At 43.3% G+C, this 27,289-nt stretch overlaps 1 protein-coding gene across 1 annotated transcript in view; it reads right to left on the reverse strand.

Annotated features, from left to right (window-relative positions):
• The window catches only part of LOC125227877 (T-box transcription factor TBX6-like), a 64,027-nt gene that overhangs the window by 18,545 nt on the left and 18,193 nt on the right, over window positions 1-27,289 (reverse strand). Inside the window, exon 2 of the mRNA XM_048132255.1 lies at window positions 13,520-13,637. Coding sequence (XP_047988212.1) covers window positions 13,520-13,637 — 118 coding nt within the window. The remainder of the gene's footprint in view (window positions 1-13,519; window positions 13,638-27,289) is intronic.

Consider the following 27,289-nt stretch of genomic DNA (forward strand, 5'->3'; position numbering starts at 1 on the left):
GCGGTAAATCAGTTGACAGAGCGCCGCCAAAGCGCTTATCTGCGCCATCTATAGGCTATTATGCGCCTTTTGACGTTCGGACAACGGCCCGTTTAGACACCGATACCTATTTTAAAGACGTAATTGCTTTCAGTGCTTTTACCGTTAATCAAACAGTGACTAATACATTGTGACGTCATTTTCGATTCACGATACAATAAATAGATAGATCCTTCCACAATTTCCACATGAATATACATTCCTTCCAATCCTATTGAATCGGACTAATAAACGAGCATGTTACTTTCGAATGAGAATAAAACAATGGACGATCCAATTTCCTAATTCAAATTAAATCCAAAATCAGAATCGAAACTACACGTAATCACGCGTGAAACGATTGTGCAACCCCGTCCACACGTATTTTACGATTCAGACTGGTCACGAACTTTCAAAGTAGCCTTTAATGTCCAAGGATTAAGGGTGATTTGGGATATTTATGAAAAGGGATATGTTTGTCGCCGATCGTACAAGACGGACCAGTGGCGATCGCTCGTTAGCTCCCGACCCCAAATAAATCACCGTTTTATGAGAACTCAACATTTTTTAACCTGCATCTTAATGAAATGCGAGCGCAGTATGGGACCGACTAGTGACATTAAAAACGACAAACCATAAGGACGGACAGTTTCTAATTATAATCCTGTCAAAGCTACGATATAAGGAAGAATTGATGATCACCTCAAACAGGAGATTTTATCTGAGATAGAGATCAAGATAGTAGCTGTTGAATCGTAATAGCTTATCGTGTTTTTGTCCGTCGGCCAAATACAAATAAACGGTACAATGGTTTTGTGGATTTGTGACAGTATTTAAAGGCACCGCCCACGGTACGTTGGTAAAAAGTTGCAATAAATGCGACACTTTATTTTGTTATCTTATCGTGAAGATTTAAAAAATTAAAGCAAAGTTGCCGCCGCTAAGGTACTTCCTGATTGAGGATTATACTTTCACAAAATTAATATCCACCTACTTGAGGTATCCAGTTTCTTTATACAGACATATTTTGATTGCGAATTATTTTATAAGCTACATATCATATTCTAGGTTGATCATAATAAGCCTATGCCCAAGAAAGTTAAGTTTAAGACATGCTTTAATAACCTAACCACAAAATTAAAATTTTGAAAAAACCCCCGACCGCGACCTAGTGGACCGATTTTCATGAAACATGGCTAAGAACACTCCCGACTAACTCAGCTTTCAGATAAAAAAAACTAAATCAAAATCGGTTCATCCGTTCGAGCGCTACGATGCCACAGACAGACACACACACAAACAGACAGACAGACAGACAGACACGTCAAACTTATAACACCCCTTCGTTTTTGCGTCGGGGGTTAAAAAAGAACATTGTCGTTAGTCAACTGACCACCCACCATAGTCCCGGAAGCCGACAGCTCATTTGTCTTCCAAATGACCATAATTACATCTAGAGCTTATGTCTAACCCTAATAGTCTGTCAGTCATACGCGGAAACATACGCGAAACACGTTGAGCGCAGAACAAACGACTATCAATCAGGCACAGGATCTTCGCTCGTCCTACCGTGATGCCGCTAGAAGCTACTGTCTTCCACGAACAACCGACAGGGTTGGGTTATTTAGAACATATGGATTAGATTATAAGGTTGGTTTTTGGGTGGGTGGTGCAACTGAATGGCGCCAGTATTTTAGGATTTTCGAAGAAGCGTAAGGGAGATACGGCGCGGATTTTAATCCTGCGTACGCGCACTCGCCGACAAAGAGGCCGCCGCACGCGAGTCTGCGCCGATTCACAATTAAGCCAGTGTGTGTTAATTGATATTAATTTGGTGCGTGTGGCTTAAGTAAGGATATCTAGCGAGCAGTCGTGGGTACAAGACAGAGCTGTCTTCTCTAGGGGATAAGAAGACTCCCAGAGTTAATCCAATAAGTCTGTGCCTAGTGTGCCTCTGTGGAAATGTTTGACTGTATTTAAAATTGAAATAAAATCTGTAAGATAAAATATTAACATGTTAAATTTGTGTAACGTGTTAAACAAAGAGGATACCTGACGCAAGGTGCACCTAATTAGATATAATTACATCTGGCTTGGGTCTTTGTCTAACATGTAAAGGTCGTACTAATATGTACAATCAAAAATAAAACATGACAACTGGTGGATAGTCACAGTTTTCTGACTCATTAAATAATTTATTGTAAATCTAATGTTCATCATGTTTTTCTGCCATTTGATTTTACTCCAAAGGGAATATGTTAATAATTTTCAGATGATACAGGAAAACATGTCCATTAATCAATATGCAGTAGCAGCTAACTTAAAAGCCGCCAGCAGTCATGTCATTACTGAATTTAGCAATAAATGCTAATAATCATTACATTGTGTCATTACATAATGTTTACCCATTGTCTGCTTTACATTAAGTGTTTTTCACATGTCTCTTTTGAGGAATGAGTATAGCTTCTGTATGAATAGGTATAGTGGTTGCATATTTATGATCTAATCGCACAATATAGGTGCGTTTGAGAGATGAAAGCATGAACTTGTTATGAAAAAGGTTGAACATTTTTAGCGCGTTAAGTGAATAAGATTGGAAAACGATGTTTGAGGAAAATCGCGCGTTTCATAATTTATTACTAAAATAACAGCTCGCATTTGTTATAAAAATACAAGGCGAATATGGGTGTAGGTAGGTATCCATATTCACCACATCAGCAATACGAGTACATCTGCTGTGAAAAATGAGACTAATTCATCACATCAGACTGGGAAACAATTTAGCAAACCATAGATTGTTTCTGCTTTTTGTTAACTCGACTGATTTTTTTTTTCATATCGTCAAGGTGTAAAAAATAATCTTTGTAACTTGTAAGGTACAGCGGGGCATATCTCAACTGGGGGGCAAATGTAACTGGTCCATTTTTTCCATGTTTTACAATATTTGCAATAATAAATAGACTTTTCACCGGTTATATATGGTAGTCGAGTTCAGTGGATACATGTAGAACTCAACAGATTTGCTCCGCGGTACCTCACTATGTTATGTATGTAGACTAGTAGAGGTAATGATGTAATACCGAAAGCAATTAAGTCGCTCGAAGTACTCGCTACGCATAGGTGTTGCCCTCAATTTCTTGGCTTTTCTTTTACTAAATCTTTTGGATTTAAAATACTTCCAATAGCGGTTGGTTCCAAAATATTCCTGTAAGTATAATTGACAATCAATGCCACTCCTTCACGCACGCTACCAGTACAAGAATTCGTTCTTAAGGCAAGGTAAGGACTGTAACATGTATCCTCAAGATCTGATATCTAGCTTAATTTCTCATCCGCTCCTCGCTTCCCCCTCGCTTCAATACGCGGAATCGCGCCAAGGCTGAGCTAATGTCCGCTTCAAACGCGCCGCGGACGCGTCCGTACAATTAGTGGATGGATTGCGACATCCCACTCCGTGCTATTGACATTGAACACTTGTTACACATTTCACGGAAAACGCTGTCGCGGCCAATTTGTCGGGTGTTACGAGATGTGTAAACGGCGTTTTATTGGTCTTGGGAATGTGAAGCTAGCGGCATCCGTATGTGTACAATGTTTGCTTGTGGGGCTTAATACTTAGTTGTCGGTATCTGTTGATCGCTTTTAAGCAAATTACTGTTTAAGACAGCAATAAAATTTTATAAGTACTTGTGCAAAGTTTATAGGGATCCTTAGTAGGTGTTTAAATATAGGATGTGTTTGTGTTGTCACACCTGTCTCTTTATCTGATAATACTTAATAAGTATTAGCGCAAGTAGCAAACTGATCATTCAGCTACAGGGTAGGTACTTATTATGATTTCAGTAAACGCTTTGGTTAATGTTCCGGACCTGTGTAACCTGTTAAATATGTAACCTGTTAAAGATGACGAACTGACGTAGGAAACTTCTAAGTAGCACCTTGACCCACCCACACGACCGAATAACCCCTTTGAAGCACCGCTCTCTCCTCAAGAAAGCGAGAAAGGATCACTCACGACAAATTCCTACACCCAGTCCCGCATTCTCCCAGGATCAGAGCTTCGTATTCATCAAGACTCGCATCGTGGCATGACACCAGTTTAATGCGAGAATCGTGTCGGCCCGGTCTATCGACGGTAGCCGCGCGATACGATCGCGACGCGCGCGATGCTATCCCGGGCACGAAGCGGGTGGCACCACACCCACGGCTCAGGGGATTATGCAGACAGAAAAAAGTCGGTGATTGTTTACATTGCTGGTTATGGTTAAGCATATCAACTTGGTTACATAATTAAGTTTCCTTAAGTATTAAAATATTTAGATCTCTATTTTTAGTTCCTTGCAGATTTACACTATTATGTTGATTTTTTGAAATGAGTTTATGAGTTTTTCCTACTTTCCCGATAGGTAGGTAATATTGCCTGTAATATTTTATTTATTTATTATTTTATTTTATTTATTATCCACACTTACAACTATTTTTACTTATATATCGCTTAAGACTATTATACTTATAACTATTTTAATTTTACTATACATAAATAGCTGTGCAACATGTATTTTTACTGCAACATAATTTACGTAGGGAATATACGAAACAGTTTTGCTAGCGTACTGTAAGCGATTCGACATTGATGAGACTGATGAGCCCTCTACTAAATGTGTAACTGTATTATTAAAGTCAAGTCAAGCTACATATTTGTCTCGTCGAAAGGTTTAGCCACGATCAACCTTAACCTTTTTTATACAATAAAATATGATGAGTGTATAGACAGTCGATATTACAAGGCAAGCATGGCGCCAGCATCACATTTACATGCGCGTAGCGCGACTGATGTTATCGGGTCCAGAGCGGGTGGTTCATGGTATCCAATCCACTTAGACTTAGTATAGTTAGCCTACGTCTGAGAAAAAGACTTAAGAATATCATGGTTGTTGAAATCTTAGCACATTTAGAATTACTTAGGCTGATTTAGACGATAAGCTTGAATATGCAAGAGTGTTTTTTAATAGCCTACATTGTGTCCCACTGCTCGGCAAAGGCCTCCCCTTCCTTTCTCCACTTCACGGGTTTGATGCCCGCTAATGCCAGTGGCTGCAAAATACGTCGAGTTCGTCCCGCAATTTATTCTTTGGTCTACCTCTGCTCCGGCTAATTTGCGGGTAACCATTCAGTAGTCACTTTGGCCCACCGTTCCAAGCAAGAGTGATAGGTATTAAAAAAATAAGTTACTACTTTTCGATGGCAGAAGCATGAATAACTTTTTATCACCTATCGCGTCTTTCGTAACTTTCACACTTGCATAGCTGTTACACCGGGATAAGCCAGGTTATAAGAGGGAAAATACTGCTATAAAATTGACACTTAACAACAGAGTACAATTATATTTAGAAGCACATTTAGGTATTTTTATTAATTCAGCAGTTTCAACCAACCTTTTAACTTAGCGTGAAATATAACAAATTCACAGATCCAAGTACGCTGTGCCTCGGACTGTAACGCGATATGATCTGGATCGTACGTGACACGACTGTCGTTATGAGATATGATTGACGACGCACCCTGCTCTTCATAACTGCTTCTTGGAGACAAACGTGTTCCTCTTAGCACCATGACAAAAGGGTGTAGAGATAGTGAGAAAAACCACAGAATTTTTAAATCCTTCGTTGGTAAGTAATGCAATGTTGGCAACTAAATAGAATTAAGAAGAGACTACAATATGATAATACATTATTAACTACATTTTGAATGTAAACTACACATGTGTGAAACGAAAATTAGAAGTAAAATCAAGTTAATAGAGCTGAGTCATAGTTGAATTATGTACGTAACTTTAATAAAGCTACCAAAGTTACCAAACTACTTGTAACAACGTTAAATGACAAATCATGTTACTTTTAATTTAAACAAGTGACAGTGTCTTGTCAAGAAGGTGAAGGACAATATCAGACACGCAGTTAAGAACAAACCACAAGTTATGGGCACGTCGCTACAAGCACGTTTTGTATACGTGAAGACTTGTGGTGGGCGCTATCTCGAGCCCCTACTGTGACAGTAGCTGCTCCCGACTCGCCACTCCAACACACTTCGAGTGGTGCCAGGCCCTCGACTCAAGCAGAGGTGGGCGTCGTCAAGCCGCGATTACTGCACTCAAGTGCTACACAACCCGACCCGGCTCACAATAATTACTTGCACCAAAAAATACATTCAACAGAAAGAATGGCACAGCCAAGGTTCAATTGATTGCCGGAATTCAGCAGACATTAAAATTAGTTAGCGAGCCGTGAGAATAATCCCCGAGTTCCACGTAACATGGGTTAAATGCTTGTATCGGGAGATACCGATCTAACCCGCTGCTCGTTGGCGCCATAAAAACAAAACATCTTCAACACGACCACTTTCTTCCCTAAATTATTCGAGGAATTTACGACGTTTCGACCGACAAAAATGTTATAACCTAATGAGAAATTATCATCAGTCCGCCGTCCGGCAAAAAACAAATCATGCCCGATGTCGGAACGCATATTTTTTACATTCTAAATTCGAATTATAGTTTTCGTGTTTGTTTTTTCACAATTCGTCGATTGTTTTAGACTGGAGCAAAAAGGCTCGGGAGCCGATGACTGCGCGGATCGTGGATTTGTGATGGATCATTTGGTGGTGAGCGCGATAGTTTGCCGGGCGACAGGAGAAGTTGCCGAGTCAGCGCGGGCGATGGCAGCGATGGAAAGCGTCCAGCCGATGCCCGTGACAAATGACGCCATCCGCCGGAGTTCCCTGGAGATATGACAACTCGCGATATCATCGGCGCGTGCTTCGGATTCCCGGCGCTTGCTCCTTTTAGCCGGAATTACCCATTACATTCAATGACGCTACGCTTTTATCCGATGACAAATACTTTGAAATTTCAACTAAGCCTTCATTATAGTAAACGGTTTCAATCAATTTAAAAGGTGTACAAACAACGTCGTTGTAAATAGGTATTAAGGTGTTTGAAGCAATTTACGGTGGACTTTGGCACTTAGCTGGCGCACCTAGATTACATGGTACGTAATTGACGTCTCTCGCACGAGTGGCTATTGCGTTAGCGCAGAACATTTTCAATCATGTTAGATCAGATAATGTTAGTCAAAAATTATGAAGCATTATGTCAGTTTAGTATTCGGGTGGAGCGCTAAGCGGGCCGCCGATAGTGAATATCTTTGATCTGAGCCGTTGGCAGTTCCTCGGCAGTGTCACTTGGAGACGAGGCCGGGAGTGGAAGCGAGCGACGGCGGGCTGTCATAATCTGATTATTAGTGCTGCGTGCGCTGGGCGGGGCGCGCGGCGGGCGGCCGGCGGCGCCGCAGGGGGCCGGCGCCCGCGCCGCTCCCGCTCGCTCGCACGCGCCCCGCCCGCCGCGCGACAGAGACCGCGCTATGCCCGCACTGCGCAGGCGACAAACGACCCGTGGTAAAACAAAAGGAATGTCGGCGGCGACGCTTTGAGCGCCGGCGCCGGTCCCCGCGCCCTAATCACCCATTTTAATTACGACACAGATCGAATCAATTAATCGGTATTTCTGTTAAAACAAGCGCCGGAATGAGCTTCGCTCGTCCGTACGATATGAAATCGTGAACACGAGATGTTAGCGATTGCGTTCACTAAACATTTTATAGAAAGCTATTAAAGCTCATATCATTTAGTGCCGTGCGACACTTGACTTCTTTCGACCTCCGTCGCGTCGCAAGCAACATAACCTCGATCCTCGCCAACCATAAAGGTGGGCTCAGACGTTTTTAATTATAACTTATGATTTTTTCAAGCGAATTCGGGCGCGCCCTTCCCCCGGATAACACGAGAATAAATAACGAGTTTTTGTGTTGTGTGTTTGTTTTTAAAATGGCGGGAGGTCCGCGCGACGACACGCGAGCGATCTGCGCCCGCGCCTCGCCCATTTGTCATATTTCGGTTTGGAGAAAAAACAAATAATAAGTTTAGTCTATTCTAACCAGTGTTTATTTGTACGGCGGTTATTGAGGGTCGATATTATCTCTAGGCAGATGGGACATGTCAGCTCTTTGTTCAATTTACTAGCAATTTGTGTTTTTTCACTGAAGGGATGTTGATGATACTATAATTACTAATACTCATCATCATGCAAGTCTGACCTAACTATAGGTTTAGATTAAAATGAAGACATTGTTTCCATTCATACAAAATGCGTTATGAGATTTATTTAAATATCCAGAACCTAAACATGATTTGGTTAAGTGACGTTAAGTTTGAAAAAAATGTCACTTCAGGTACAGACATATCCGATCCATATCGTATCCAGAGCAGATTTGAACGTATTCTAAAACTCGAATCAGGCAGTTTATGTTTGTAAACCTTTCGTAGACCATCTACGGCGTAGCCATTAGAGACTAATTCATTCCACAGGTAGAGAGGTTGTTGGCTCAGCACATTCCAAGTTCAAACAGGGCAAGATGGCGCGGCAGGTGTTAACTCTGCCCTATGTGCACAAACGAACCGCCCAAATCTCGTGTTTGCGGTACTCATTCACCCGGCCCACTCCCACACCTCAGCTTAATCAACCTACGTGGAAATGTACCTTTCTGTATAAAGGCAATGGTAGAAAGTAGAAATGACACGATATTAGGCCTACTCGGCCGAATATTAGGCGAATCAAATCTGTTAAACTTTACCTAACTAGATAACGCGAAAAAAAATGAAAATGACCACAAATCACATGTAAATTAAATCGTTGCGAATGGGTTCCATTTGATCTACTCTAACTATTCAGTAAGGTTCTGAGCAACAAAAATAAATTTCGCCAAAGGTCGATGTGCTACGTTTCTCAAGACAGGGGCTGGAAATTCGATGTTCGATCAAAACCAGTATTCGGGGCACCTCTAGTAGAAAGCTTCAATAACTCAATTATGATCGACCTAGGGCTCAATACGAGAAATAAATGAAATATTTTTGACCCATTTCGGCGGGACGGCGCCACGGCGGGCGCCGGCGGCCCCCGGCCGCTCTCACACAATCATTAATACAAAACAAACAAAAGTGACCTTAGACGGGCGGCTAACGAGATTCACCAAACGCTCGGATAAAGCGGTAAATTATTGGAATGCTAACCGGCGCGGTGGTCGTCCGAAAAAAACGTGTTAAGGAGATGACAAGAGCATGGATGAGCTGGCCTAATTATCGTCGCAAAAAGCCCGGCGCGCGGGTACAGCCACCGAGCACGCCGTCGACAACATACCCGCTTTTTGCTGCGATATTTAATAACAGCGACGCCGGAGACGCGACGTGTCGACTTTCGAACAGTAATTACACGCCATTAATTGTGTATTTTTGTCGGTAGCATTCGTTATCGATGTAACTTTCTTGTGCGCGAGGAATCGCGCGCCTGCTAATGAGAATCGGGCGATTCTACCGTCTAAGTACAGAGTAATCTGCATTTGAGCATGCATTCCATTGTGTACCTTGTTCATAAACAACACGTTACAAGTTCGAATTTCAAATGTAGATACAACGAATATGCTAAGCGCGCGTCACCAGCGCCCACCAAGGAGGAACTGTGTAATCTTCACTGCTCGCTCCACATTATCGGTCCCGAAAAAACATAATTGAAGGGGTTCCGTCGTAAAGCAAACAAGCTTATAATAAGCTGTAATTTGTGCTCGTCCATTTAGAGAAATGCACAAATTGCTGTGGCAGCTGTTTGTTTTGTCTATGGCGGAGGTCCGATCCAAATTATCCGTTAACAAGCCCCGCGTCAGATTCGGCAGCCCTAATGGGTTTTCGTTAAGTTTTTGTTGGTTCTTTTTTAAATTTATGACAAGTAATATGTTTTCTTAAATTCTATTCTGGAATTGCGACAGCTGCATCGCTTAATTGACTAGATGGTTGGTCCGAGCGAGATTATTTAATAGGTTCTCTCATGCCATGTTGCCAACACTAGGGCCCATTTACGCAGTGCGATGAGTGCGAGTTTCTATACATTACGGCATTTGATAGGCCGGCAAATCGCATGTGACTTCGCGCGTCTGCATGAGCCTTAACAGAAATGCTGAACACTTCATAGAAACGCTGGTTAGGTAAAGTGAGTTGCCGATTAAAGCCCTGTCTAAATTGGGAGCTGTGTGCTAACAGGCTTCCTGCGGTTCCAGACGCATATTTTAACGTTAAACAGCCTATTTTATTTTTAATTAGAGAGCGACGAAAAACAACTTAACGTAGGTACTTACTCATTTCTTAGAAGTCTGTTTTATACCTCTTGAATTTTGTTCGCGACTTATAAATTACTAATGATTTGGAGTAATTTTTTTTATTGCCCCACTGCGGTTTTAAAACCTTGACTTTAAAAAATATCGTTGTTTTTAATTACTATTAGGTAAGGAAACATACATTAATAAACATAATCGATCAAATGATAACATGTTAAACTTACAAGAAAATAAAATCCAGCATCCTTATATCGACCACTAAAAAGTTAGATACAGAGTTAGATAACAAATTAGGTATTTAGATGTAAATCTGTATAATTACAAGCACTATTCGACATGGTCCGTGAAACCAGCGTTAATGGTTACATTAATTGCTGTTGAATTACTAATTAATGGTTTAAGTTCCTAGTAATTAGTGTGCGGAATTTTTGGGCACGCTACGAGCGTGAAGTAACAAGTAGGGGTGCTATCATGGCGCCTTATTAACACTTTCGCTACCAAGAACCCGACTGTCGGGCACACCGCTCGTAGAAGCGTAGCCGATTACATGGGTTTCCCCGTATGTAGCGAAAATGTCGTAGCGCCGCGAAGAGCCCGGTTTAGGACGAAAAAATATTTCAAATTACTAATACAAAACAATTTAAAACCGTTGAAGATTTAGATGTTTATGTTTGTGATGCCTATGTTTTATTATTGTGTACTTATCCATTGATTATTATTTTTTAGTAGACAGTTAGGTATTAACCTTAACTACATTTAATTTTAATATTTTGCAATGTAATTCATAGATTTTTTATGTTTTTGTTAATCTAATTTTATTATTGTTAATTGTGATATTTTATTTGTGTACCATTTGTAAATTGTATGATCCAAGTTGGTCGAAGTAAAGTAATTTAAATTAACCTATCTAGTACAAGCATATTTTTATTAAATTATTGTAGAAATACCACCGTTCCAGGCACCTTCGTGTGTGAAGAGTGGCCTATTACACAATAGTGAGAATTGACAACATTTCATATTTTTGAGTACTACTTTTTAGGGTTCCGTAGTCAACTACGAACCCTTATAGTTTCGCCATGTCTGTCTGTCCGTCCGTCCGTCCGTCTGCGGATAATTTCAGTAACCGTTAGAACTAGAAAGCTGAAATTTGGTACCAATATGTATATCAATCACGCCAACAAAGTGCAAAAATAAAAAATGGAAAAAAATGTTTTATTAGGGTACCCCCCCTACATGTTAAGTGGGGGCTGATATTTTTTTTCATTCTAACCCCAACGTGTAATATATTGTTGGATAGGTATTTAAAAATGAATGAGGGTTTACTAAGATCGTTTTTTGATAATATTAATATTTTCGGAAATAATCGCTCCTATAGGAAAAAAAAGTGCGTCCCCCCCCCCTCTAACTTTTGAACCATATGTTTAAAAAATATGAAAAAAATCACAAAAGTAGAACTTTATAAGGACTTTCTAGGAAAATTGTTTTGAACTTGACAGGTTCAGTAGTTTTTGAGAAAAATACGGAAAACTACGGAACCCTACACTGAGCGTGGCCCGACACGCTCTTGGCCGGTTTTTATTGTTTGGTTTGAAAGAACTTAATACTAAAAGATACACGTATTTTTTTTATTTTTCCAAAAACTGCTATTTTAATGAGAAAATCGCTTTTTATTACTACTTCGGGCAGAAAGAGCGTAAGTTACAAACGTCAAGAGTCAAGACACAGCTTCGTGACGTCACATGTGTTGTTTCATACACCTAAGAAAACGACGAAATCATTTCTAAAAAAAAAGTTTTAACAGTCAGCTCAAACAGTCCGCGATGTCTGACTGTCAAGTGTCACTGTCAACCAATAGTGAATGACTACGAACCATAGACTAAGCCATGAAATTTTTAATATCTTTGCTACGAACTGTGATAAGTGTCACAGTCAAACTCAAGTGACATCCCAACTGGAAGATTTTTTTGTTATAGTGGCTGCTCTAGATCAGCTATTTGACGTCACTTCCCCTTTAAACTATTTTTAAGATTTTTTTATACTAAAAATGCGGAAAAAAAATTTAAAAAATTATTTATGTGATCTACAAGCGTATATCTCGAAATGGTTTTCGATTTAGGGACATTGAAAATTTTGAAACGTTGTCAATTGTCGCCCGACATTGACACTTCGTTGTTCATTGCCCGTCCAACAAGGAAATATGGACTATTATGGACGCTGAGTAGGTGGGTAACAATATTACTTACCAACCCAGAAGTATAATTGTCAGTGTGTCCATGTCACTGTGGTGAAATAAGCCCGCAGGCGAGCTCCATCGTAGAGTGCAGGCCACGTCTTCGCCTCGGCTAGTCTGTGGCCATGAGTAAGCCATGCAGTTTACTAAGTAGGACTAGTTTTATTATTTCCGATTAAGTTTCTATTAAAAAGGTTTTGGCTTTTGAATTTATATCGCAATTCACCTGACTGGCCTCGACTATAAAAAGTGCGTGTTGAGTTTGCGTTACATGTAAGTACCAAATTTGCCGCATTACGGGCATTCATCGATTTAAATACATACTGCATTTATCGAGTTTACTTCCAGCTATTTCATACATAACCGGTTAGTGCTATGCTACGTGACTTTCATTAAGTATTTTACGAATTTCCAAAAATAAAGTAAATAATTTTTAAAATAAAGTGAATATTTATTTTTAAAGTTTAAATAGACAAATATATATTCCCATGCCATCTGGTATAATGTTTCAACGAGTAGATGAAACAATGAGGCACTAAATAAGTCAGCCATTTGTAGAAAATGTACCTGTTTCGATTTGAACATTAAAATAGTTATCCATACTAATATTATAAATGGGAAAGTGTGTGTGTCTGTTTGTCCGTCTTTCACGGCCATACAGAGCGACGAATTGACGTGATTTTTTAAGTGGAGATAGATAAAGGGATGGAGAGTGACATCAGCCTACTTTTTGTCTCTTTCTAACGCGTGCGAAGCCGCGGGCAAGTTATAAATAAATATGTAAAAGAGCGACCCCACAACGATAATGGGGCTCGCCTCACCATCAGTATTTCGTACAAAACATAAAGTATGACGTAGATACGTACAGTGGGAAAATGCAGCCAACCTTACGGGTGTACTTACCTTGCCCATAGATGGCGCTTCGAGCCATTTTTATCGAGATTATATTACTTATAGTTATGTAAGGTATAAAACCTTAGTTATCTTAGGTATTTAATATTAATTATGGTTTACTATGTAACTTTTAAATAAATATAAAGTAAAAGGCACTCACCGTCCACCCTTAGTGATGATCATTTCAGTGCCGATGTCGTGGAATCGCCGCCAGAGGTCGCCGTTGAGCAGGCGAGCTTTGCACGCCGGCGGTTCCGCTTCCACTCCCAGTCGGTGTTCTGAAAAATAATATGATCACATTTAGGGTCTAGATATTTCTATAGTCTATACGCAGGAAAAAGAGTCAGAAAACGAAGTACTTATGTATTAGGGTATCATGTCAACACTCTCAGTGTGATCAAAGACATATATTAACTCCGTATAGACAGATAAAGTCTAAGAAAAAAACGTACCTCAAAACCATACAGAAAAAGGTACGGTGGCCTAGATGGCATTACACCTTTGGAGTGCGCTCAACTAGATGGCGCTAATATTAATATTTAACACATATCAAGCTAGCCTGTTGTCTACCATAGTTAATTAAAGTTATGTGTTTTTTTTAATGTACTTTTGTTATATTGGTGAACAATAAAGAATATTTGTATTGTATTGTATTGAATATGGGCCAAATTGTCAAAACTGAGGTTCAATACTTTTAAGCTCATGGGGAGAGATAGCAGTCTATGCACTGTGATTACACATTTTACTTCGACAGTAACTCTCTATAATACTTGATCCTCTTTGGTGTGATCTACTCTTTTTTTTAGGCAACTTCGTTCCTACTCATGAATACATCTGTGATAGGCACATAGCGTCGCGTATGTAATACTAGCTTTTGCTCGCGGCTCCGCTCGCGTTAAATGCGAAAATCTTTGAACGCTCCATACACACGTGCCCTCCCATTTTAGGGAATTGGAGTGTTGAAAAGAGATAAAAAGTACCCTATGTCACTGTCCATCCCTTCAACAATCTCCTATTTTAAGTTTGAGTTCTAAAATGACACCTACTTATAGGTACTTAAAAATCCACCATTTTATGATCTTGAATCTGATACTGTTGGTTAATGTAATTCCCAATAATAAAAGTTTTATAGCCACAAAATTACCCGATTCGGCGAATTTCAAGAGATATTAATTAGCAATTAAAAAATAGGTACTTAAATCTGTGTTGATTATAATTGTATGGTCGCCTCGTGGAGGCCTCATGCGGTTATCACTTGTGGATCCGCACGCCGCTCCGGTGTGTGAACGAGACAACGCTATGCACTACGTTTATGACGCTCGCACACCTCTTCAAAGCTTATTCATCAAAAAAGTTTTACTTGTTATACACATAAAATAATATTGATTGTAAGGAATAAATAAAAAGTAAACCAAAGAAGCGTTTCTTTCTCGAGATAGTCTAAATTTCTATTACTATATATTATGTTTGAACATAAATGATATTAGGTATATATTTATCTTATACGGAGATAGCAGACATCTTTGGTACCAACAAGGCACTGTCACAAACTTTATATTCGGTAGATAATAAAATTAATAAATATGATTAGGATACCTAGAAAATATACTTAGGACACAAAATTATTGAAATACATAATAAAGTTTATAACACCGTATTGGCTTCGTGCGAAGTGCATGGAGGGGGTAAGCAAAGCGATCGCAGTGCTTGCGGTGGTCAAAATCGACACTGATTGTGGTTGTCATCTATCAAAACTCATAAAATATAATACAATGTGTAATGTTTGATATGGGGCATCAATGTTGTTTCGTTGTTAATTGTAAAAATAATGGCATAAATAGTCGTTGCACGTTCTATCTATGCGTTTCTTAGAGCACACTGGAAATTGGATCAAAGAACTAAATGGATAGCTACGGTGAAAAGAAAACGTAAGTGACATGTCAAAACAAAACATTATAATAAATTATATTTAAGCTTTGTTTACCTAATATTGTTCAATACGCTGTTAGTATTTTTCCTGCCGTAAAAGATTATGCTTAAAGATTCAGGCCTGGGAATAGGCCCGTGTCGGATATTTCTGCGGCCGCGGACATGACTAGGTACTTACGTTTAGATTTGTTTTATATGGCATTAACGGGACGGAGGTTTAGCGAATACCATATCACTAGCTCGAAGAACTTGTACCATTACTCCTATGTTCTTCAAGATTCCTTATATGCCCTGCCAGCACCAATTTATTGACTCTTTCTGTAGTCTGGGGTTGGAAGTTTATACTTTATACCGTGAGTAATGGCTTTGGAAACTGATTTTTGGTATTATATCCATGTCTTTATAATCTATCTACCTAAATTACACTTGAAATAGTAGCTCTTGTTATTCGATGTATTTAAAATTAACGAAAAATCGTTAAAATATAATGTTTGTTTACATGTCATTTTTTGACATTTTCCACTTCAACTTCACGTGGTAGTGGGCGTAATTGTCGTGCACGTAGCCAATTACACCATACCTATGTTCTTGTGAAATAAACATTAAAGTTATTTAAGAGATACAACAGAGAGAGGTCCATGCAGACAATTAAAATTTAAGAAGCACAAAAAAAGTATTTGAAGCTATATTAGTTTTACCTACCCACTTTCTCCGGAAAACAAGAAATACACTATCTAAATGACACCCCAATCATCGGTATTACCGGTAACAGCAAACGTTATGACGAACGCAATTTATGCGACTATCAAATTATAAAAATCTGATGGCCGCCTTTGATATTACATCGATCGTCGCGTCGAAAGCCGTAAATAAGTCTATGACAAGTATTATGACTAGTAACGCCATGAATATTCTGCAACTATTCGCGGACCGTCCCCACGCAAGACGTCGCGCGTAGCGCGCGTTATGCCAACTGTAAAATTATAAAAAGACGCCGCGTCGATACGTCGACGCAGCGTCGCGTCGAAAGCCGTAAATAAGTCTATGACAAGTATTATGAGATTATGACTAGTAACGCCATGAATATTCTGCAACTATTAGGTATTCGGTCCATTCGGCCATAAAATATTTTTTACCACGTCAACTGCTTTACACATTTTACTTACTTTGCAGGCTTACTTTGCTATTCGAAAACAGATAGCAAAATTTCATTTTATCCACAAGAGTGCAAAGTAATTTCATACAAATTTTAACTTGATGTCTTAAGCTGGCTGGTAGAATTTACCTATAAATGATTTTGAATCATAAATATTGAATAAATTGATGGATTTGTTTTAATTTGATGTTTTATTTTGATATTTAGTTAGTATTTTGTTCGTGTTGGTGTGGTGGAAAATCTTCTCGCTACGCTCGCGGTTCAGTATTGGAATCTTTCGCTTGCTCGGGTATCAATATTGGCACGTGCGGTTGAACAACTACTTTGCCCCCTTGTAAAACAAATGACTATTACTTTATCGCTAAATCAGGACACCAATTTTTGAACATCGGCCACTCGATTTCATGAACTTCTTTAAATAATAGGTACCTACTAAGCCATTTATGTACCAATATATTTGAAAACAGTGATTAATACCAAATTTCTGCCGCTTGGTTTTCAAAAATGTGGGTCTATATTAATTCGCAAAACTTAATACTCCTAATATGAATTGGCATAACGTTTATTACGCATAACGTTTAATACGCATATCATTATCTCGAATAACATATTAAGTATAATGCTAATGCGCATAATGTAAATTGTTATAACGATGAATTGGGATAAATATAATAGGCATAACTTTGCTTCGTAGAATTATTAAACGGAATACAATAAAATTATATTTGAGTAGCTAATTAAGTTGTAAAAAAACAATGAAAGATATATACTTACTTAAAATTATTTTTAATGAAAATACCTTGCCAAAAATATCGTTTCGCTGCTTTCCTTACTTTCGAAAGGCAAAATCGTGCGCTCGAATTCCAAAAATTAGCCATAAGACTCATCAGTGATTGTAAATACCACAAAGGTTTTTCAAGTCTAGTTATGCAAAAATATCTATCAATAGGTAATGTCATCCCAATCAAGAAAACAACATCAAGCTATTCAAGCTTTATGATAAGTGCTTATGACGAATGCAATTTATGCGACTATCAAATTATAAAAATCTGACGGCCGCCTTTGATACGGCGATGTCGTCGCCGCGACGTCGGAAGTCGTAAATAAGTCGTATTATGACTTTAACTCGACCACGGCTTGGTTTGACGACTAATTAACCATTTATCTCCTACTAGCTTTTGCCCACGGCTTTGCTCGCATTCATAGAGGAAATAAGTAAGGGAAGAGTTGTAACTCCATACATCAGTAAATGCGAGTTATTTGTAGTGACCTCTATCGTCATTCACTCGTCAATCACGCGCCAACTAGCGTAAATTATCAGTACTGCTACTCATGTCATACGAGTTTCTCGACCAAGACGGGCGAGAAACTCGTACCATCTAAATGGGGCTTTAGTAATGTGATTGTATGATAAAGTAAGGAATATTTTAGATAGGAATGATTGAATCAATTATGATGAACGCAATTGATGCATTATTAAATTATAAACATCTGACGGCCGCCTTTTGTGAGTGTTCGGCCCTAGATACGAATGAGATCGTACGTAGATATGTGGACTGTAGGTATCGAAAGGCGATCAGCTGTTTTCGCCGATCAGCTGATCGGGTCATAGGGGTGAGAGCAGGACGGGCAATAACACACTGCTTCCTTTCTTCTAGTTCCGGAGGGCTCGGGAGGGTTCCTTCTTCTGGCGCGGCTCGAACAAACTGACGCCGGAGCGCGATCGGGGCTCGGTTTTATAGCCGAATCCCGGCCGATCGCGCCCCCGCGTGCATACCCTCTAGCGCCTAGGCTGCGCGCGCATGCGCTCTCCCTAGCCCTTCAGAACTTGTCTTTATTTTAATAAACTTTATTACTACTACACTGATTTGTTTTATTTATTCTTATGCAATCGATTTTTCTTATTCTAATTTGAATCTTATAAGATTCTAGGTCGGGGCTCAGGCCGCCTAGGCGACCTGAGGCCCGCCTCTTAAATGAATGTAAGCAGAGATCAACCATTTATTTTCAGAGTTACTTAAGCTAAGTTATCAATTAATTTACAATTTTGAACTTATTTAAATGACGTCTCCTGCGTCGTTCACATTTCTCCCGCCGTCGCCGTGCGATCCTACTGGTAGAACGACGATCTTCTTGGTGGGTCGGCGCAGGACGTGACCGCGGCTCGTGGTGACGTCGACGACTCGTACTACTCCGTCCTTGCCTGGATACGTCTGTGTCACTCTCCCTCGCGGCCATGTGTTGCGTGGGAGGTTGTTATCGCACACTATGACGACGTCGCCGACGGCTGGTTCGACGCCCTCGCCGCGGGGCTCCCGCCGGTGTTGAAGTAGAGGGGCGTACTCGCGCACCCATCGGCGCCAGAAGGTGTCGGCCAGGTATTGGGCGCGCCTCCAGTGTTGCCGCGCGCTCTCATCGCTGACCTTGAAGTCTCCCGGGGCTGGGGAGTGGCAGTCTGGCCCGAGCAGGATCATGTTCGGAGTGAGCGCGGGCGGGTCCTCTGGGTCGGTCGCGACATAGGTCAAGGGTCGCGAGTTGACTGTAGCCTCGACCTCCGCCATCAGGGTGTGTAGTGTCTCATCGCTCGGGCATCGCTCGTGCAGCGTGGTCTTCAGGGCTTCCTTTACTGATCTCACCATTCTCTCCCACACACCGGCCATGAAGGGTGAGGAGGGGGGTAGGAAACGCCAGTTGATGCGGCGAGCGTGGGCGGCCTCTCTCATGGCCTCCGTCAGCTCGCGGTTCGCTCCCTTGAAAGCGGTCCCGTTGTCGCTCCACAGCTCCGTGGGGCAGCCGCGGCGAGCGATGAACCGGCGCAGCGCGTTGATGGCCGAGTCGGTGGTTAGTGAGGCGGCCACCTCTAGATGTATGGCTCTTGACGTCATACAGGTAAACAGCGCGACATATCTCTTCTCTCGGTGTCGACCGACGGTCACTTCAAGCGGGCCGAAGTAGTCAAGCCCCGTGTATGTGAAGGGCCTCAGGTGATGCCCCAGCCGGGCGGCAGGTAGGTCCCCTGTAGGCGGGCCGGCGGGCTTCGCCTTGCGTAGTCGACACTCGGGGCAGCGCGCGATCACCTTTTTCACTGCAGGTCTTATCTTCGGTATGTATACACGTTGGCGAAGCTCGTTGACGACGGTTTCGGTGCCCCCGTGGTGTAGCCGTTCGTGCACGTGGGAAACATATAGATATGTGTAGTGATGTTTACCACACAGCACTATGGGGTGCACGGCGTCTTCGCTTATGTCGTCGGCGGCCGCTATTCTGCCGCGTTGTCGTATGATGTCGTCTTCGTCGAGATACACGCTCAGCTTGGCTAGCCGGTCGTCCTTGTTCGGCGCGAGGCCCTCGGCTATGCGCTTTCTCTCTCTTGCATAGCTATCTTCCTGCGAGGTTCGCACGAGTACTTTCTCGGCCGCGAGTAGGTATCTGGCTTCTAGTATTATGTATTTTCTCCTCCGGCTATTCTCGACCGTCTTGGGTACGACGGGAGCGCGCTTGTCTCGTTTTCCCCAGGTGCTGTCGCCGTCCTTGTTTGCGCGCGTCCTTTTCCTTCGCGCCGCGGCGATGCACTGTGTCGCGAGTGAAGCGCGACTTTTTTGTCGTTCGCGCAAGAGGTCGATGAACTGCAGCACCCGTGCGGCCGTGCGTAATAGGCTTGTCCACTTCGAGAAGTTTTCGATGGCGGGCACGGCCGCGCGGCTTTTTCTCGGCGTCGCGACAGAGCAGCAGACTTCTTTTTCTTCCCCTGTTGGCTCGATTTTCATCTTGTTTTCTTGCGGCCAGGCCTCCTCCGGTTCGTATAGGAAGGCCGGCCCGGTGAACCATCTGTGTCGGGTGTCGAAGTCGCTCGGCGCGGCGCGTGTCGCGTCGTCGGCCACGTTGTGTGCTGACGGTACCCATCGCCATTCGTCTTTTTTCGTGTAATCTTCGATTTCTGCCAGGCGGTGCGCGACGAATGACTTGTAAGTGCGGGGTTCTGAGCGTATCCATGCTAGGGCCGTGCGCGCGTCACTCCAGTATGTTCTACTGTCGATCTCGAAGTCGTGCTCGTTCCCGACGGCCTCGGCGAGTCGCACGCCCAGGACGGCCGCTTGGAGCTCAAGTCTAGGTATCGAGACGAGGCGCGTGGGCGTGACTCTGCTCTTGGCGGCGGCTAGAGCGACCTTTGTTGTGCCGTCAGCTCGGGTCATGCGCCAGTACACAGCGGCGGCGTAGGCTTCTTCACTCGCATCGACGAAGGTATGTAGCTCGTACTTGGGCGCGGGCGCGGTATCGTAGCATCTAGGTATCGATAGGTCACCTAGGTCGCGCAGATGTTGCAGCCAATTTCCCCAGCGTTCACGCAGCTCTTCTGGTATTTCTTCGTCCCAGGCCGTAGTGTAGCGCCACGTGTCTTGCATGATCCTCTTCGCGGGCGTCGTCACTGGCGAGATGAGGCCCAGCGGGTCGAATATTGACATGATGATACTGAGGGCCTCTCTTTTCGTGGGGGGCGTTGACCTTTGATCACTTCTGGCGGCGCTCGTCTCGTATTGAGTTTGAAACGAATGCTATCCTCTCGCGTGTCCCACAGTAGGCCGAGTGTTTTCTCTATCTCGCTCCCGCCGATAGGGACGGTGACGCCCTCTCGCTCTTTCTTGCCGATGACCTCGGGTTCGTTCGTAGCCCAGCCGCGCAGCTCGAAGCGAGCTTTCTTGTGTACGTGGTTCACTTCGCTTGACACTCTCTTCGCCTCTTCTATGCTGGGGAAGCTCTGCAGGTAGTCATCCATATAATGATTTCGCTCGATCGCCCGCGCGGCCTCTGGGTGGCGGGCCGCGTGCTCGCGTGCGTTCCTATTCTTTATATACAGCGCCGTGCAGGGGGATGAAGAGGCGCCGAAGATGACTGATGTCATGCGATATTCTGTCGGGCCGCCTTCGCGTCGATCGCCTCGCCACAGGAAGCGCAGCGCGTCGCGGTCCTCTTCTCTTATTTTTATTTGCATAAACATTTCCTTTATGTCCGCGGATACCGCCACGCCGTATTGACGGAAGCGCATGATAACGCCGGGCAGCGACTGCAGGAGATCGGGGCCCGCGAGAAGCATGTCGTTGAGGCTGCGGCCGTGTGAGGTGGCCGCGGCGTCGTGGACTAACCTTATCTTCGGCTTCTCCGGGTTGCGCACTGCGAAGTGGGGCAGGTACCAGGTTTTCCCGCTGCTCGGTGTCGGCGCGAGCTCGGCGTAGGCGGACACAAGCAGGTTGTCAACTCGTTCGGTGTACTGCTTCTTCAAGTCCGCGTCGCGATCCAGCTTCTTCTCTAGTGTGTGTAGGCGTTTGAGGGCGTCGGCGCGGTTGTCAGGTATGTTGATGTCTTCCTGTCGCCACAGCAGGCCGGTCTCGAAGCGCCCGTCGGGGAGGCGTCGACTTTTCTCTTCTAGCGTTTTCAAGGCTTGCTGTTCGGGATCACTACGGGGCTTCCTCGGCTCGATCGAGAGTGATTCGAGCGCAAAGAAGTTCTTCATCTCGTTCTCGATGTTCCCGCCGGGCTGTATGCGCGTAAGGTGTGCGCAGCAGTGGGCTACGGGTATCGCTTGTGAGTGGCGACAACCGTGTAGTACCCAACCTAGTAGCGTTTTAGATGCTACTGGCTGATCGCGCCGTCCTTTTTTCAACTTGCGCGACACAACGAGTTCCCAGTTGTCTTGTCCGAGCAGTATTCCCGGTGTAGCGTCTTCATATGTCAACAGGTGCTTGATATCCCGCAGATGTTCACAGTCGTCTATCTCTCGCTCGCTGATCGTTTGAGTGGTGAAGTCAAGGCGCCCGACTGTATGCGCGTTCGTCACTAGCTGCTCGTCCCCTCCGTGTTTGTTGCGTATGCGGACATCCACTCTCTTGCTCTTCTCGTACGCCATCTCGTTCCCGCCCACGCCTTGGACCCACATAGGTTCGGTGGGCCCGTCAAGGTTGAGGGCGGCGGCGATCGCAGAGTCGATGATAGTCACTGTACTGCCTTCGTCTAGGAGCGCGAACGTAGCCACTTCCGTGTGCGGCCCCCGGAGTAGTACTGGCGCCATCTTGAGGTAGGCGCGGCTCGCCCGGGTCGCGGCGTGTACGGCTTGCTTGACGGCTATGGCCACGACCTCGTCGGACTTGCGGGGCTGCGTCGGCTCGTTCGAGGCGGCGACGGTGTCTGTCGGGGCCTTCTCGTGGTGAAGCAGCTTGTGGTGACGCATAGCGCAGCCTTGATGACCGCAGGGCTTGGCTCGGCAGACGAAGCGGCGATGTTTGCTGACGAGGCACCGATAGCACATATTGTGTTTCTTCGCTATTTCCCACCGCTCGTTCGTGCCCAGCTTAGTGAATTGCGGGCACGTCGGCAGTTGATGGGCGGACTGGTCACACACTGGACAGGGTAACTTTTCTTCTTTTGTTTTCTTCACTTCGGCGACGGCTACGCAGGTACGCTCGGGCTTCTTTTTCGTGGCTCGGGCTTCCTTGGGCTCCGCTATGGTCTCGGGCGGGGCATAGGGCGTGCACTTGTCGGCTTCGTTGTTGAGGAAGTCGGCTATCTTCTTAAGTTCCGGCGTGTCTTCATCACTCGCGGCGTAGTCGTACCACTTACTTTTTAATATGGGCGTTAACTTTTCCACTATAGACCTCAGTAACTCGGGGTTGTGAAGATACTGAGGCTTCTTCAATATCTCGATCGTTGTCACGGCGTTGGCGATACGTCCGGCGAACGTGCACAGGTCGCGCGGGCTCTCGGCTAGTCGTGGCAAGGCCTTTATTCTCTCCATCTCGTTCAGGAGTAGTGCGTCGGGCCTCCCGTAGCGGCGTTCCAGGGCCTTGATGATATCGTCTGGACGCGGCTGGCTGATGAGGAGTGCACTGACGGCTTCTAGGGCGGCGCCTTTGAGGCTCTTTCTTATGCGAGCGACGTTTTCACTGTTCGCGAAACTAGGCGCCGACTCGTTGTAAGCGGCTTTGAACTGTAACCACTCCGCGCACTGTCCACTGAACGACGGCAGGTCTGGCAGGTACTTCCTGTTCGATCTGTTCGCTTGTAGGGCGTCGGTCAGGGCTGCTGCGAGTGACGTCACATCCATTGTCTGCTTGTGGTGCCGCGCGCGGTGCGCAGGGGGGCGCGCGGCGTGGTGTTCGACCGCGTCTTGAATCGGGCGGTCGAACCAATCGGCTAATCTCTGGGGGCCGAGGTCTTCCTCTTCTTGTTCGGAGTCTTCACCCGACGAGGAGAGGTTTCTTCTTTCTTCTCTGATTTTTGCCAGCGTAGCTTGGGCTTCGATGCGCTTGAGCTCCAGCTCGGCTAACTTCTCCTTGGCCTCTAGCTCCGCGAGGAGCCTCTTGCTGGAGGCCTTGGATCGGTGTGACCGAGCGGGCTTAGCGCACCTCTTCGTGCCGAGCGGTGGAGGCATCAGCTGTTTTTCGACGATCGTGGCTATGGTGCTGGCGGCGGGCGTGGCTCTGATACCAGAGGTGTCGGCGGGCGTGGCGGCGACGGCGGCATCCTCGGGCGTGACCTCTTCTTGGGCCGCGCTTGTACCCTCCGTGGTTGCTCCTGATTCCGTCGTTGCTTCTGTGTCCGCCGTGGTTCCCGTGCCAGTCGTGGTGCCCGTGGCGTCGGTGTCGGACGTGGCGGTAGTGCCGTCCGTCGCGGACGTCTCAGCGGTCGCGGACGTCCCAGCGGTAGCGGACGTGTTATCGGTGTTCGTATTAGTGCCGCCGCTGCCAGATGATTCCTCCCGAGCTCCGTTTCTGCTTCTAGTTATTGCCATCCTGCCCTTTTTCTTCTTGCTTCAGAGATCCGGCTTCGCTAAGGACCAACACACCTTTGATATGGCAATGTCATCGTCGGGAAGTCGTAAATAAGTCGTATTATGATTGTAACTCGACCACAGCTCGGTTTAACGACTAATTAACGATTTATCTCGTAACCGATATGCGATTGTGGGATAGAGTAACTGCTTTTTGTAAGCGTCCTTTTTGTGTTATGTAATGGTTATGTAACGTGATTGTATGAAAAGGTGAGACATATATCGATTTTAAAACAGGAACAAGACTTTTGGTTTTGATTGCTTTTTATAAGGGGTCAGAGAGAATTTTGGACATAGTGTACAGGCTAGACTGTGAGTGCGGCCTGTCATATGTGGGACAGACGAAACGAAGCATTTCCACACGGGTGAAGGAACACATAGCGGATGTCAAGCACCGTCGGCAAAGGTCTGCAGTCTCTGAACATGTCATGGATAAAGTCAATCATGCTATAAAGTTTGACAAGCCTCTGGTTCTCGCTAACGCTCCGTCTTGCGTGAGCGACGGGCGACGCGACGCGACGCGACGCGATGCGACGCGATGCGACGGCGATGGCTCAAGGTCATCGCGTATCCATCGCGCGAAACTTCGGCACTAGCATTTTGGTGATTAGAATCACAAGATTCGCCGTCTTTCACAATGTGCAAATGGTCTAGCGGGTTTGACTTCTAGGTGGAATCGTTTGCGCCATGAGTGTCGTGAGTTCGAATCTCGGCTCACGCAATCTTTTTGCATTTTTATTTACTTTTTTCTTTTATGTTCTACTAGCTTTTGCCCGCGGCATGGGGTCTCATCCGGAACAGTGCAAAATTATTTACAAATAGAAATCATAAATGGCGCTAAGTGTCACGATTGACGATTATTATTTTTTTATCAAATAGATTTAAAGGTATTTGAAGCGTCATAAATTAAGTACATTATAAATTAAATACAAACATCGATGACAACACAAATTTAATGCATTATTTTAGAAATTTTCAAAGAAATAATATCACGTAATATATTGCTACTGACTATGACGCAACAACGTGAACAACCTGCGCGCGACAGTATCGAGCTACCTAAATTTTATTGCATATTGTCACTAGATGGAGCTGTCACTATCTACAGTATACTGCCAACGAAACGGTGCGATTGTGTGCGTTCCGTTCATTGAGATATATGTACTACGTACTATAGGCGACGTTGCCAAACGGAAACTCTGCACAAGCTGACAAATGCGCGGAGTGCGCGAAGCGGTAATTTACGCGTAGAGTAGTAAGTCCACCATCAGATGTGACACATTATTATATTCCGCCTGTCAAAATTATTTATTTATTTATTTACAACTTAAAAAATACAAAGTAAGCGATCACTGCCGCCCATGGACACCCGAAACACCAGGGGTGTTGGAGGTGCGTTGCCGGCCTTTAAGATGGATGTACGCTCTTTTCTTGAAGATTTATCTTCTTCGTGTGTGTGTGGATTGAGTGAGCACCTTCCGAAAATAAAAAAAAATATGCTGATCATTTAGTAAAAGTTCTAAAACAATTGTAAAACGAATCTCTGAATTTGTAAAAAGATAAATCAAAAGATACAGCCATTAACATGTGCTCACTCAGTTCTCACAAAATACCAACGAAAACAGTGAATATATTCATTTAACATATAATATTTATATACTAACATTTAGTAAAAAATAGGCCAACCTACCTCTATAAATATTAGATCACCTAGTGACGTATTAAATTTTTTACAAATAGTTTCTTATGCTCACTCAATCCACACACTTTTAAAAAGCCGAATTTTGATGAAAAACATAAGATTTAGACCGCTATTATATGTGTATAGTTTAGCAAAAGTGAAATGGGAATTTGTAAAATACAAAACGAACCACTAACGTGTCAGGTTTTTTTATAATAAATTTTTGTAAGTGCTCACTCAGTCCACACGTTTTGAGAAAGTTAAAAATGTAAGTATCTTACGATTTGTAGCACCTAAGACACTCGAAAGTACTTCAACATTTAGTAAAAATTTTTACTAAATATCCACCATCTAATATTTTATATTCGTTGTCTGGTTTTAAAGATATTCAGACATAACTTTTCTCATACAAATGTATCAAGTAGGGTGACCACACTATGTCGGCTCCTGATTTTTCCCACCTTCCCATTGTCATATTGGGATTGGGGAGTTTCGTTCAATTTTGATAATAGTTTACCGGATTTGTAAGTGGGAGCGAGAAAAGAATAACTATTTCTCGCTCCCACTTACAAATCCGGTACGCTCATCTGTTAGCGCGATTAGATTACCAGGTTCTGGTTTCTTACTAGTGATGTATTATATTCTTTGTTTCTTACCAATTATCATTCATGTCCTTTTTAATGCATGCATGTCGATATGGTTATTATCCTGACGTCGATAAAAATTACACAATACACATCATCACTAGGCCAAGATAATAACCTAAAAACAGTTTGCAGATGGATAATTAATATGGTATTAGTTTAATATTATCAAAATTGAACGAACGAAACTCCCCAATCTCAATATGACAATGGGAAGGTGGGGAAAATCAGGAGCCACATAGTGTAGTCACCCTACTTGATACATTTGTATGAGAAAAGTTATGTCTGAATATCTTTAAAACCAGACAACGAATATAAAATATTAGATGGTGGATATTTAGTAAAAATTTTTACTAAATGTTGAAGTACTTTCGAGTGTCTTAGGTGCTACAAATCGTAAGATATTTACATTTTTAACTTTCTCAAAACGTGTGGACTGAGTGAGCACTTACAAAAATTTATTATAAAAAAACCTGACACGTTAGTGGTTCGTTTTGTATTTTACAAATTCCCATTTCACTTTTACTAAACTATACACATATAATAGCGGTCTAAATCTTATGTTTTTCATCAAAATTCGGCTTTTCAAAAGTGTGTGGATTGAGTGAGCATAAGAAACTATTTGTAAAAAATTTAATACGTCACTAGGTGATCTAATATTTATAGAGGTAGGTTGGCCTATTTTTTACTAAATGTTA

The sequence above is a fragment of the Leguminivora glycinivorella genome, chromosome 7, assembly GCF_023078275.1.
Source record: "Leguminivora glycinivorella isolate SPB_JAAS2020 chromosome 7, LegGlyc_1.1, whole genome shotgun sequence".
In the NCBI taxonomy this organism is placed as follows: Eukaryota; Metazoa; Arthropoda; class Insecta; order Lepidoptera; family Tortricidae; genus Leguminivora; species Leguminivora glycinivorella.